General features: G+C 36.1%; 1 protein-coding gene across 50 annotated transcripts in view; it reads left to right on the top strand.

Annotated features, from left to right (window-relative positions):
• The window catches only part of camk2b1 (calcium/calmodulin-dependent protein kinase (CaM kinase) II beta 1), an 81,513-nt gene that overhangs the window by 55,937 nt on the left and 11,616 nt on the right, over nucleotides 1-13,960 (top strand). For 11 of the 50 annotated variants that reach the window (XM_048187096.1, XM_048187094.1, XM_048187106.1 and 8 more), the window contains 6 exons: nucleotides 1,956-2,024; nucleotides 5,870-5,914; nucleotides 8,494-8,542; nucleotides 11,428-11,520; nucleotides 12,482-12,622; nucleotides 12,804-12,971. In XM_048187096.1, coding sequence (XP_048043053.1) covers nucleotides 1,956-2,024; nucleotides 5,870-5,914; nucleotides 8,494-8,542; nucleotides 11,428-11,520; nucleotides 12,482-12,622; nucleotides 12,804-12,971 — 565 coding nt within the window. The remainder of the gene's footprint in view (nucleotides 1-1,955; nucleotides 2,025-5,869; nucleotides 5,915-8,493; nucleotides 8,543-11,427; nucleotides 11,521-12,481; nucleotides 12,623-12,803; nucleotides 12,972-13,960) is intronic. The other 39 variants (XM_048187129.1, XM_048187128.1, XM_048187139.1 and 36 more) reach the window with 8 other exon arrangements.

The following is a 13,960-nucleotide window of genomic DNA, read 5'->3' as shown; positions in this document are numbered from 1 at the left end:
TTTTTTGCTATTGTCCTTGCTTGCTTACCTAGTCTGTTGATTCAGCTGTGCACATCCAGACGTTCTGTCTAATGCCTTTCATAATGTTGGGAACATGAGCTGGCATATGCAAATATTGGGGGCGTACACCCCGACTGTTACGTAACAGTCGGTGTTATGTTGAGATTCGCCTGTTCTTCAGAGGTCTTTTAAACAAATGAGGTTTATATAAGAAGGAGGAAACAATGGAGTTTGAGACTCACTGTATGTCTTTTCCATGTACTGAACTCTTGTTATTCAACTATGCCAAGGTAAATTAAATTTTTGAATCTAGGGCACCTTTAAGATCTCTTCATGAATTTTTTGAGGTGTCATAGTGGTAGTCGCGTAGCAGTCTATGGAGAGACAGAAGCTCTTGGATTTCATCAAAAAGATCTTCATTTTAGTTCTGAAGATGAACGAAAGTCTTACGGGTTTAGAATGACATGAGGGTGAGTAATTAATGACAGAATTTTTATTTTTGGGTAAACTAACACTAAGTATATTGGGGCCTTTATCGTTGTTGTTACAGTTGTCATCTTTGGTGTGATCGGGCCTTAAGGGCACACATCTACTCTTGATTGTTTTATATAAACTATTTCAGATAAACCTGCCCCTAAATGGCACGTAAAAACTAAATGAACAAAGATTGGTTGCTTTACATGTCAATCAGATAGTCTCAGAATTTTTTTAATTTTTACTTGTTGCAGATTAGTCAGGCCAGGCTTTGTGAGACCACTTTGACTCTGAAAATATTTCCCACTTCCTTGGGAAATAGTATTTTCTGATCAACACTTTGTTCCTCCTTCCTGCTGTTCTTTACTTGGTTTGAATGATTTTGGCCAACTCCCATGGACATCACAGATCTCCTAGGTCTCATTCTGCATATTGGTAATCGGATGTATTTGAGCTTTCCAAAGCAGGTTTAGGACAGGCCTTTCTGTCCATACACAGGTAGGCAGTGGAATAAACATGCAGAGTAACACCCTCTGTTTTGTTCCTGCTTAAAAATCTCTGATGATCCTATTTGTGTAAATCCCATGGGTTTGACTGCAACAAACCTTCATACAGTATCTGCTTAATTCCCCAAATTATATTTATTTCCAGGATTGACGCTTATATTCTTGATGCTCAGGATTTTTTTTTTCTTATGAGTGGGTCCCATAAGAGGATAATATTCCTGGTTATCCCTCCCAATGATATCCCCACTTACTTGGATAAAGTTGGACTTCCATGGAGATCCATGACCTACTGCAATAAGTTTTTGGGAATTGTTAATGAATTCTGCTAGCCATCAAGTGGTCCAGTATCAGGAACAGTATGTATTTGAATGTGTGTGTGTGCCCATAGTGCCAAAGTTACTTTATGACGTGTTTGTGCTTGTGTATGTGGGTTTATTTCATGTTTGTGAGGGTCCAGTAGTTGTGAGCTGCTGCTCATTCATCTCTCTTGACCATACCTCCTGCACATAAGCACATACTGTACTAACAGCACTTCTCGCATGAGTGCCTGAGCTGTGTGAGGGAAAGAGGACCGTTAACGACCTCAGAACCACTGCAGGCTATAGACGTGAGGCCTGAGGGACCCAGAATACAAATAAACACCCATAGCTAATCCGCCTCTGCATGTAATGTGGCTAATTGGTATAATGGATTAGTTTAGGAAAACTAATTGGCGAAAAGCATTTTATGGACTTTAATAATGACCCTCCCTTCCCTCTCACTGCTAGAGAACATTGTGTCACAAAGAATAATGCTGTTTTCGTGTAAATATGCAGTTGGCTTTACATCAATCAGTTACCTTAAAACAGATAATGACCATGCCTCTTGTGTTTGTGTATGTGTGAGTGTGATTGTGTACATGTGCATGCTGATCTATCCCTCATTCCTTCTTAACCTGACCCTTTCTTAACTGAACGTATGTTTTTCCCTGCACAGCCCCAGACAAACAGCACCAAAAACAGCATAGTCACCAGTCCCAAAGGAAACCTCCCCTCTCCTGCACTGGTATTTACTTCTCTAATCCTTTTCTTTTCTTCCACTCCATCCTTTTCCCCCTCTGTCTGTGACTGTACCTGCATTCTTTAGAACATTGTGTTTTGAATATATTTTAGTTCTCTTGTGTGTTTTGTTTTTTTTCATCTGGCTGCTCGCCTTTGCAATTAAAAAAAAAAAGTGAAATTTAAAGGTGGTAATAACATGAAATGGATAGAAATGATAATATAAACACTAATATAGAATATGATTAGAGTAATCTAATATAGAAATGATAATTTAAAATGTTATAAGGGAATGTTAAGAACTGGTGTTATATATATGATATGATTTGGTCTTTGTAGGATTTTCAGGTTAATTGGGACAGTTAAATCCTATCTGCTTTTTCTCAAAAACTGCTGTTGCCACAATCACATTTAAATAACATATTTAAAATAAGAACCAATCTGACATGAATGATGAACGTCATTCACATTAATGATGAACGTTGTCCATATGCATTAATTTTGAGCAGTATATCAATTTGAAACCTAACAAAAGTCTTTATGTGAAATTTATATATATTTTTCTTTCTGAAACTCATGGCATTTGGTTTGATGACTAGTTATCTAATGCAATTACATTCTTGCAAGTGTTTCTGTGACCAAATGTTGTATTTTTGGGGTCACTACACTGATAAAGGTCACAGTGTGATAATTGTTGTGTTATATTTCTGTATTTGCACTGTGGTCAGTGAGCAGTGTCTTGGCCCTTTGCAGCATCATCATTAGGATCTGGATTGTTTTGAGGATAGAAGCTCCTCCTGGGGCTCTTAGAATGAGCCCTTCAACTGTTCTTACGGTTTCCTGGCTGCAGTGCTGAGAAGTGGCTGTTGTTTGGTTCACTGAGATCCTTAATCGTGTTCCTCGCTTAAACCCACTGGGCCTAGTGTTGATGTCAGTTGAGTTGAATGTTAACAGTACTGAGCAGTGCAGTTCCCATGTGTGCATGTGCATCTCAGAAAGTTCAAAGAACAGCATTTATTTGAAATAGAAGTTTTTGTAACATTCTAAATGGCCTGCTAAGTGCCTGCCAATTACATTATATAAACTGAATACTTGTGATAGTTGTGATTTGCTTTTCTTTCCTTTGCTTCAGCATTTATGGGGTTATTGCAAGGGATTCCCAGATATGGAAGAAAGTACGTAGAGAACACTACTTTTGTTATTGTTTTGATCAAAGCCATTCACTGTAATCCGGAATAAAAGCTTCAGTGAGCGACATCTTCTGTTTTGTCATCAGTAAGACATTACAACATATTTCATTTTATTTAAAACACGGCACTGCAAATGACAATTTCTTTTTATCGAAAAGGATGAACTGAATAGTCTATAAGAACGACAGTGTGACAAACGATGGTACATTCATTCATAATTCCGTTTACACAAATAAAGTTTATTTTAAAATGCAAAACCCAATCATAGCAGTGGGCGTTGTTGAACGAGGCATGGTTATCAAAAGGACAGGTTGGAGGACCAGGTCAAAAACAGGATGGAAAAAAGCTTATTTCTTATAAATTAGGATTTTTTTATGTAAAAATCTTGAAAAAATTATAAGTGGACCTTAGAGAATGTTATAAAAAAAATGCAGTTCATGACCACTTAAAGGCATCGCACTATTCCATAGCAGATTCTTTCTAGTTCAAATGGACTGAATGTGCTTTGAGATCAAGATGCAAGTTTTTAAGTGACCCAGCAATTAAGTGTAATTTTTGTAGACTCAGTCCTGTATGTTTTACGTATCTGTCCATTTACCCAGTTAAGCTCTGTTTATCCAGTTGTGCTCTGTCACTCTGATATATTACTATACTCTCTAAGCATGCATTTATGGGGTTGTTTATTTGATTACATAATGCCACTTTGCCTTTCAGTGTCTGCTTTGATCTATGGATGATGAAGGTTGTTTATTGCGTGGAGCTGGCAGGAAACTTAATAAAACAGTATGTCATTATGCGAGGGTTGTGGGTAAATGGGTGATGTGATTATTTCATGTTTAATGACATGCTTAAGTGAAATAAATAGTCTATGTTCTGAGGAGAATTTTGTAGATTTTTGTGGTTTGTAAAAGCTCAGTAAATAGGTTTTAGAGTGAACCCTGAGCATTGAAGAAGGAAGCTCCTAATGAAAACATGACATGCGTTCCAACATACAGTATACAGCTATTGCAACACATGGCCCAATACATCAAAATATTTTAGGATCCCTCACAGTTGCCCTTTAATGCTGCCAGTGTGTGTGCACGTTTTTGTGACATATCAGGACACAAATTTGTTTAATGACATGGGTATGGCATAGGTATTACAAGGAGAGGGTGACTTATGAGGACTTTACCCCATGTCCCCATTTTTCAAAAGGCTTATAAATCATACAGAATGAGTTTTTTTGAGAAAGTAAAAATGTGTACAGTTTTCTGTGGTGGGTAGGTTTAGGGGTAGGGGTAGTGTAGGGGGATAGAAAATATGGTTTGTACAGTATAAAAACATTTACGCCTATGGAATGTCCCCACAATTCACAAAAACAAACCTGTGTGTGTGTGTGTGTGTGTGTGTGTGTGTGTGTGTGTGTGTGTGTGTGTGTGTCATGTTTTATGGTGCAGATATAGTTACTCAACCTTGAAGTGAAGTGAGGAGGTGTTTATGGTCTGTAAAGACTTTAGCCTTAGTGCTTTATTTCATGGCTTCCCCTCCAGCTTTACTATTAACTGTACAGTTATGCAGGCCTAGGTGATATTTGTATTTTTTTAGCCATTATTTTAACGAAACAACCAAGGACATTCGAAATGTTAAATATAAGAACTAAAAAGATCATTATTAATCATAATAATAATAATAATATTGTTTTTATACTGTACAATATATATTTTAGACAATTTTTCACTGAATGAAGGAAGATTATATTTAATCTTTTTCATTTATTTCAGTTTAACGATGCATAGTAATATACACCAATATTCATCTATATTTCATTCATTCAAATATATTTTATATATTTAATATTTGACTAAAATGTTTTAATATTTTGAAAAATTAACATTTAATGATGACAGATAAACTACTGAGTTTGAAGATAAAATATTAGTTTGAAAAAGACAGTACCAACGCTAACACTGTTTTTGCTGCTAAAGTTTAAATCAGAGACACCATTACAACTTCATATATGTTGTAAGGCAATAAGCGATGTGCATATGAATTAACAGTTTTCTTAGTGAATTAAATAAAAAAAAATGTTTGTTAGCATTTGCAGCTTCTTATAGATTCTGTGTTCATAGTAACCTTAGCATGCAACTTCTGCCTGTTGCACGGGGCAACGGTTGTCATGGCAATGAATACCTCATAATGATGGGGACCGCAGGCTGCTGATTGGACAGTGAGGGAATGTTACTTCCTGCAAGAGAGAATTGGGCATTACAGATTTATGCGCTTTGATGTGCGTCTAGCTAGCAGGTTTCCGGGGTTGACAAGTACGCTAAGGAGACATAAAATAAACATGTTTTTAGTAGCTGTGATAGGATCCGCAGTAGTTCTGTCAAAATCACAGTTTCACTTTCAGTGATAAAGTGATGTGTTGATAATTTTGTGACTTCGAAGTTAGTGGTTTTGAAATATTATAGCTTAACATGTGCAGTAATTTGTTTTATGAAGACAGAAGCTCTCTGTTGTTGAACCTATGGTGGTTTTCGTGCATGTTTTGTTTGTTAATTTTTACTGGGTTGGCAATCACAAACACCCATCCTCCCACACACGGTCTATCTCTCTCTCTCTCTCTTGTTCTTTTTTCTCCTCATGTTTTTCTACCCCCTCCTCCCCTGTCGCTCTGTAGGAGGCACAGACCACTGTCATCCATAATGCAGTGGATGGGATTAAGGTACCCCACCACCACCATCTTTCCTTCCCACCATCCGTCCTGTGTTTGATCTGCATCCCCACAATGCATTTCTGCTAATGTGTCTACAGACTATGACATCATCTGAGCGCGTGCCTGTTGGCTGCATGCGTGACCTTTTTGAAGTTTAATGTGTACTTGCGCTTGTACTTTATGTAATTGTTTCAATAACGTATTACTAGCAAATTTGAACTAAACATACCATGTAAATGAGTATGCGTGTCCCTCTAATGAAACGCATGTCATATTGAACTGTATTGAACTGTGCTATTGCGGTTGTTTTAAAATAAATGAGCTGTCTGTTTAACAGTGATTTTTATTAATGATCGTGATGATGGGAAATGACTCTTGACACATCAGATGTTTGCAGTATGAGGCAGAAGAGCAACAGTTGGAAATCTATGTCATGATAAGAATATTAAACCTGCTGTCTCAGGTCTCTGTGCTTCAGACTGTGTGACGTAGAGACCTCTTGTGGTGGACATTGAAAGTGCAACTTGAGAAACAAGCCCCCTTAACAGTAAAAAAAATACATTTTTGTCAAAAAGTCATTTTTTTAAAAATGCGTTTTGTACCGTTATTGGTAGAGAAATTATACAATTAATTTAAAAAAATAAAATGTGTATATATATATATATATATATATATATATATATATATATATTATCATTATTATTATTCATTTTTTTATTTTTAAGTCATTATTTTATACCGTGAAGTGAATTCGCTACGAATTGTGCCTGTTGATTACAATACATTAGTAATTTTATTCGCAAGCATCTCTTAAATAAAACAGAAAAAGGCATGTTTGTGCTAAGAAAAGAATAACAATTACTTATTTAAAAAAATTTAGCTGCCGCACTATCAATGTAACTATCACTGTAAATGTTAAAGATTTGTTCCAAAAGCAAAGAAAATATTGTGCTGAGGTTATATTAAATGTGACCCTGGACCACAAAACCAGTCATAAGGGTCAATTTTTTGGAAAATAAGATTTATACATAATTTGAAAGCTGAATAAATAATCTTTCCATTGATGTATGGTTTGTTAGGATAGGATATATTTGGCCGAGATACAAATATTTGAAAATCTGGAATCTGAGGCTGCAAAAAAATCAAAATATTGAGAAAATCACCTTTAAAGTTGTCCAGATTAAATCCTTAGCAATGCATAAAATACACTCGCAAAAATACGTTTTTGTTATATTTACGGTAGGAAATTTACAAAATATCTTCATGGAACATGATCTTTACTTAATATCCTAATGACTTTTGGCATAAAAGAAAAATCAATAATTTTGACCCATACAATGTATTGTTGGCTATTGCTACAAATATACCCGTGTGACTTATGACTGGTTTTGTGGTCCAAGGTCACAAATGTATGTACTGTTATTTGCAGAAAGACTTCAAATGTACAGATTTTTCAGAGGCAAGTTGATGTAGAAGCAAATAGCACTGAAAACAGCGATGTCACATGCCCCCCATAGCCCATACCAGCACTTTGACTTTCCCAGGTGGCAGTAGTAAAGTCTAAATCTGGGCCGGGTTGTTCTGCCAGTGGTTGCTGTGTGAATTCTGAATTGGGCTTATTCTGAGCTGTGCGTGGGAAGCTGTCCACTTCTCCACATTTGCTGCTTTCTTTGTAAAGGTGTAACAAGGTCTGTAGTGCAGCGTAGATGATGGAATGAGAGAACAAAAGTCTTTTCAGGAGCACCTAATAATATCGCCCCACATACTGATGGCCTATTTACAGCAGGAGCCAGTGTCCTTGGTGATCGCCACGGTTACGCTGTGACAGGTGCATGGTCCCGTTTCTCGGGTGACCATGCCCTCCTACTCCTCATTTCCTATTCCTATTCAATTGAGCAATAAGGTACAAGAGAATGTGCAGTAGTGTGTAAATACTTGCTGCTGCAAAGTGTTGTTGCACCCTTCAGCCTTGACTGCATGACCTCGAGTGCCTTCTTCCTTTAATAAAAGTAGACCATTAAAGACCATTAAAGATTGGACTTCCCTTTTCATATCCATACTTTTTTTTTTTTTAACCAAACAATCTGAGGCTGTTTAGTAAGACCGTTCAAATCATATTTAACTAAATGAACATGAATTCACATGAAAGTGCATTCAGTATTCAGCAAAGAAGACTGCTGGAGGCCAAGAATATATTGTTTTATATTGCTGTCTCTTCCTCATACCCATGCTGACCATGGAAGCGTTTGCAGGATTGTTCTTTTTAGCGCAGCACAGGATGTTATGAAATTAGGAAAGAGTATTGAGTTCATAACGTTTATTCCCAGTGGAGGTGTGGCCTGTGTTTAATATCCCTGTACGTGAGTAGGATTATAACAAATATAACAAGCCTTTTCTAACAGTCGTGCTGACATTGACATGCATCATTTATTGGTTAATTGTGCGTGTGATTCCCCAGAGTACTGCAGCTTACATGTTCATTTATGGTGTGTGTTTGGTAATGAGAATGAGGACGTTGGCACTCGTTCTTTCAGAAAAATGTTAATATATTGCCAAACTGATCTGTGCTCTGTGTCTGAATATCACAGGAGTCGTCGGACAGCAGTAATGCCACAGTGGAGGACGAGGAAATGAAAGGTAAGACCCAACAATCAACATTTGTATGGTGCAACACACACCGCAACTCTTCAGCAAAGGGTTTGATGGTTTTGTTCAGAAAGGCAGCAAAAGTTGGTTTAGATGTTTTTAGTTTGAACAGCAAAAATCATATAATTCGTAGTTTAAAATCTGATTTTTGTTCAGTACATTCAGGCTTTCCATGTCGTCTTTCCACAATGACATCTGCTTTCTTGTGTCTTTTCGCACTGTGCTGATTTGAAAGGCATAGTTCACCCAAAAAGTCTGCAATTATTTACTCACTTTCATGTTGTGTCAGAACTGTATGACTGACTTTCTTCTGCAAAAAAAAAAAAAAACAGACACACACACAAAGATTTTGAAGGATGGTTTAACTGTTTTTGTCCATACAAGGAAAGTCATAGTTTGAAAAGACAGTTTGGGTGAGTAAATAGTTACAGAATATTCATTTTTGGTTGAACTATCCCATGAAGTCATTGCTATGGCAACCAGTGTAGATAGTGATATTAACGACTGAACAAAATCAGATTTTGCATAATTACAGTGCAAACTGTCAGTTCTAAAGATCAGATTTGAGAAACAAATCAGATTTACACTACCATACAAAAGTTTGGGGTCAGTAAGATTTTTTTTTTTCATTAAAAGATTTTAGATTCATTAAAATGATCTAAAATAACAGTAAAGACATTTACAATGTAACAAGAAAATTATATTTCAAATCTTTTGAACGTTCTATTCTTTAAAAACCTCTGAATTAGTTTCCACGAAAATATTACCACATTGATAATAATAATAATAAGTGTTTCATGAAAAGCAAATCGGCATATTAGAATAATTTCTGAAGGATCGTGTGACACTAGCTGTATTTCCATCCATTCAAAGTTGCAAATTTAACTTTGTACGCAAATTTGGAATATCACATAAAATATTTGCAAATAAAGCAGCGTTTCCATCCCATGTGTTCAAGAGAACAAAATCGTCACTTCCTCGGAAATTGGCATAAAATATCTGTAATTGGCATTTCAGAATAATTAAAACAACATTTGAGATGTTTTGCAATGAAACTGATCCGCTGGTTAGTCCAGTTAAAAGTCAAATCCACTGGTGAGGCAAAGTCACTTGTGTTTTTTTGTTGTGCATCGAGGGATTTATTCAGTAAATGTGTTTCCATCATAGTTTATACGCATGTCTTATTGGATAAAAAATGTATCCGCCTCAATTGAGTGCATATTGTAAGGTTTTTTTAATGCACATTTTTAGAATTTATACACATCTTGGTGCAGTGTTCTCAAACTCAGTTCCTGGAGGGCCACAGCCCTGCAGAGTTTAGCTCCAACCAGCTTCCAATTCACTGCTTGGAAGTTTCTAGTAATCATGAAGACCTTGATTAGCTGGATCAGGTGTGTTTGATTAGGGTTGCAGCTAAACTGTGCTAAGCTGTGGCCCTCCATGAATTGAGTCTGAGACCAATGTCTTGGTGTTTTCATCCAGTGTTTGTTTTATGTGAAACATAGCTACTGAAGACTGAAGTCTTGAATGTTAAAAAATTAAGCTTTGCCATCAAAGGAATAAATAACATTTTAAAATATATTAAAATAGAAAACAGTTATTTTATATTGTTATACTATTTTACAATATTGATACTTTACTGTATTTTTGATCAAATAAATGCAGCCTTGGTGAGCATAAGAGACTTCTCTCAAAAACATCAAAATCTTACTGACCACAAACTTTTAAATGGTTGTGCATGTAGAGGATGAACAAAAGTCTAAACATTTTAGATTCACTTCATGGTCCATTAATGTTAAACTGAGAAATCTAGTGAAAAGTTTTAGACTGAGCTCTTTCAATGCTCACTTCTGGGTTGGTGTCACTCCTACTTTCAGCGTCTGTGTCAGCTTTCTCTGCCCTAGAACAAGGCAAGGGCACCTTGTGCTATAATTAGCCACAGTGGGAAACAGAGACCCTGGCTATTTCAGAGCATGTGTGTGAGTGTGCGTATGAGGAGAAAACTTGCCGCCAAATTTCTGGGCAGACAGCGTGCATGACAGGAGCGTGATGTCTTGTTTTCGAGATCACACAAAAGAGACGGTGAGAAGGGTGTGTGTGTATGTGTGTGTGTTACTTCTAGGTAGTGTTGGGAAATATCTGGCTGCAATAGTTGAGTGATGAATTATAGCGCAGCTGTGAGAGGTTAGCTTTATAACATCTATGCTAGCTTGACTGTAAATATTATCTGTTCGAATAACAGTTGACTGTAAATAAGTATTTTCAAACTTTGAATATGCATTTTGAAGCAACATCTTGATATCTGCAACCTGGTAGCATGCTTTTTATGGTCCTCATGCTGTTTACTTTTAATCATGCAGTATATTGATTAGATTTTATGAAAGTTTGGTCTGTTTTGTTGTGTTTAATTGTATTCGGATTCATTATAATTCAGTGTACTGTTTGATTAAGTTTGGGTTGTCATCTTTTGCTCAGTCTTTGTTTCGTTTAATTTCTATTCATAGAAATACAAGCAGTTTTCATGTACTGCAGAAAATAGCTGTTAGAACTTAAGAAATAGTTTTTGGTTCTTGAGTGTCTCAGAAATAATTTTTTGCATTGCATTTCATTTGTCTGTTTTGTACACTGAAGTAACACGTGACATGAAGGCAGTGGCGCCTGCAGTCGTATGGCTGTACGCACTGTGCGTACCATGAGAGGGTGCTCATTAATGCCGTTGTTATTTTTTTTACATAATTTTTACATAATCTCTCAAGGCATCTGGCACCTCTGGCAATGGATTTAGGAATGGCTACAAAAACCTTATTGATATCAATTTGACCCATGCTTTCTGTCTCTCATGTATCTCTGTGCGTTGTTTGGGGGGCGTGTCACAGGAAAGGCTGTAGATAACAGTTCAGTTAAGTCAAACCCCAGCACCCAGCCTGACTCCGCCCACACACCTCCAGGCCCCTCCCCCGCTCTCTTCAGTAAGTGCCCTCTGACTGCAGTGACATCACCCACTTTCCCATCATCTCCTTGTGCATGTGTCTGATACACATCAGCACTAAAATGTATAAATAATTAAATTAATGCCATTAAATGAATATTATTATGGTCATAATTCTCACTGGTACTAATGGGTGACTATTACTTTCTGTTCTCATTGGTAAATGTGATACTTCATTTTTTTTAATTAAACCTAATCTTTTTAAGCCGTTTTTTGTGTCCTGATTGTTTAACCAGTTTCAAGTGGTTTCTCTGGATTTATTTAAAGGGATAGTTAAAAAAAAATTATTTTTATTCTGTCATCATTTACTCACCTCACCCTTGTGTTGTTCCAAGCTTTCTTTATTCTGTAAAACACAAAAAAATATATATTAATATAGAGATACAGATACAATCTAATGTGCTAATTTAATGCTCAAGAGACATTTCTTATTATTATTCAACATTATTATATTGAAAACAGTTGTGTTGCTTATTGTCTTTGTGGAAAACAGTTAGACTTTATCAGGATTCAGTGATGAATAGACAATACAAAAGAGTTTATTTGATATAGAAATCTTTTGTAACATGATAAACACCTTTACTGTCTCTTTTGATCAATTTAATGCATCCTTGCTCCAAAAAGATTTTAAAAAGCACAATAAAAGTATCATACAGTCAGTCCATATAATCATTTATGTTTTAAGATTTGTGTGAGGGAAAGACTAACATTTAAGTCATTAATCACTGAAATTCTTGCTTCTACTGCAGCTCTGATATCATACCCAAAAATGATTGAATGTTTGAAATGACATAAGGGTGTGTAAATGATGAAATAGATTTTAATTTTGGGTGAAAAGTTCCTTTAATGCGACTACACAAAGGACTCCTATTCCTGTTACGCTCCTCTTCTAAGCTCATCTCCACTCTGTTATTTTTGTCCTGCTCTGTCTGGGCTCACAGCTGCCACTAAGTTCACTGATCTACTGGGTGTGGTTCGTCGGGGCTCTGTGCCCACGTCTGATGGTGAGGGGGGAAGCACTATCACTCCAGCTGTAGTTTCTGCCCCCTCCACTCCCCAGACCCCCAACATTCCCACACAGAGTAAGTCCCTGATGGACCAGTATGGAGACGGGTTGTACAAAGTGAAGTTGCTGAGTGCATCTTGATTACAAACATGCCACTCAATGTATTTTTGAATCATCGTGTTTTCTAGCAACTAGCTGTTTATGCATGTTCTTTTTCTGTCATCTGCCTTTGGCAATAATGCATCGCCAAACTCCAGTGTCACGTTTGACTGACCTAGTGAGCAGCGTGCGCAGACCTACAGCCCCCCAGACAGACGCTGAGGCATCAGCAGCCAGCAGACCCCTTACTGCCCCAGTATCTGCCCCATCACACCCCTTCCCTTCCCCTGCCCAACCATCCTCAAGCCCCCTGCCGTCAGCACATTGTGAGTATGTGGTGTCAGTGTCTGTGCTGGCATTACTGGCACAACAGCACGAGTTTTTAATTTCCTGGGAGTGTAAAAAGGCAGCAGTGATGCTAGTGGACTAACATGCACACAGTGTGGCTTTCTCTGGTCATTCGATCACATCACCGTGTACACCTGGGCAATAACATGGGTCTCAAATGCGTCATCTGTGGGCACTTTTGCATCATGAAAGGGAAAGTCTCTCATTAGTGTTACTTCGTGTTGATAAAGCACAAAAAAGTCAAAAGAAAAAGTTTCTCAATGGGGTTGATTTTATTAAAATAACAGATTAATAGAAACGATTATTTAAACACCACTGTTTAGAAGTTTGGGGTTGGTAAAATTTGTTAAAAATGTTTTTGAAAGAAGTCTCATGGCTTTAAAGCCTGCATTTATTTGATACAGTAAAATTGTAAAAAAAAAAAAAAAAAAAAAAACTTTTCCATTTTAAAATATAATATAATATAATCAGAAATCATTCTAATATGCTGATTTGGTGAAACATTTCTTATTATCAATTTTGAAAACAGTTGTGTTGTGTATTATTTTTTTTGTGGAATCTTTGAATAGAAAGTTCAAAAGAACAATTTTATTTGAAATATATTTTTTGTAACATTGTAAATGTCTTTCCTATCACTTTTGGTCAATTTAATGCATCCTTTCTGAATAAAAGTATTATTATTATTATTATTATTATTTTTAAATCTTACTGACACCAAACTTTTGAACTGTAGTGCATATTTAATATATAATAATATAATATTTAATTTGATATATATATAATATTTTATATATATGCATGTTTAATTTAATTTACTTTATATATAATATATTGATTGATTGATTTATAGTAAAAATAACAAATTTTTGCTTTTTTGCATTTAAAACTTGGAAACGTTTTTTTCCACATATACTTTTTATCATATGCAAAATATGTAAATCCAAAAAATACTACATATTTAAATCAT

This window comes from Megalobrama amblycephala, linkage group LG4 (genome assembly GCF_018812025.1).
Source record: "Megalobrama amblycephala isolate DHTTF-2021 linkage group LG4, ASM1881202v1, whole genome shotgun sequence".
NCBI lineage: Eukaryota > Metazoa > Chordata > Actinopteri > Cypriniformes > Xenocyprididae > Megalobrama > Megalobrama amblycephala.
Note: the sequence above shows the minus strand (reverse complement) of the source record. Positions and strands in the feature narration are given on the sequence as shown.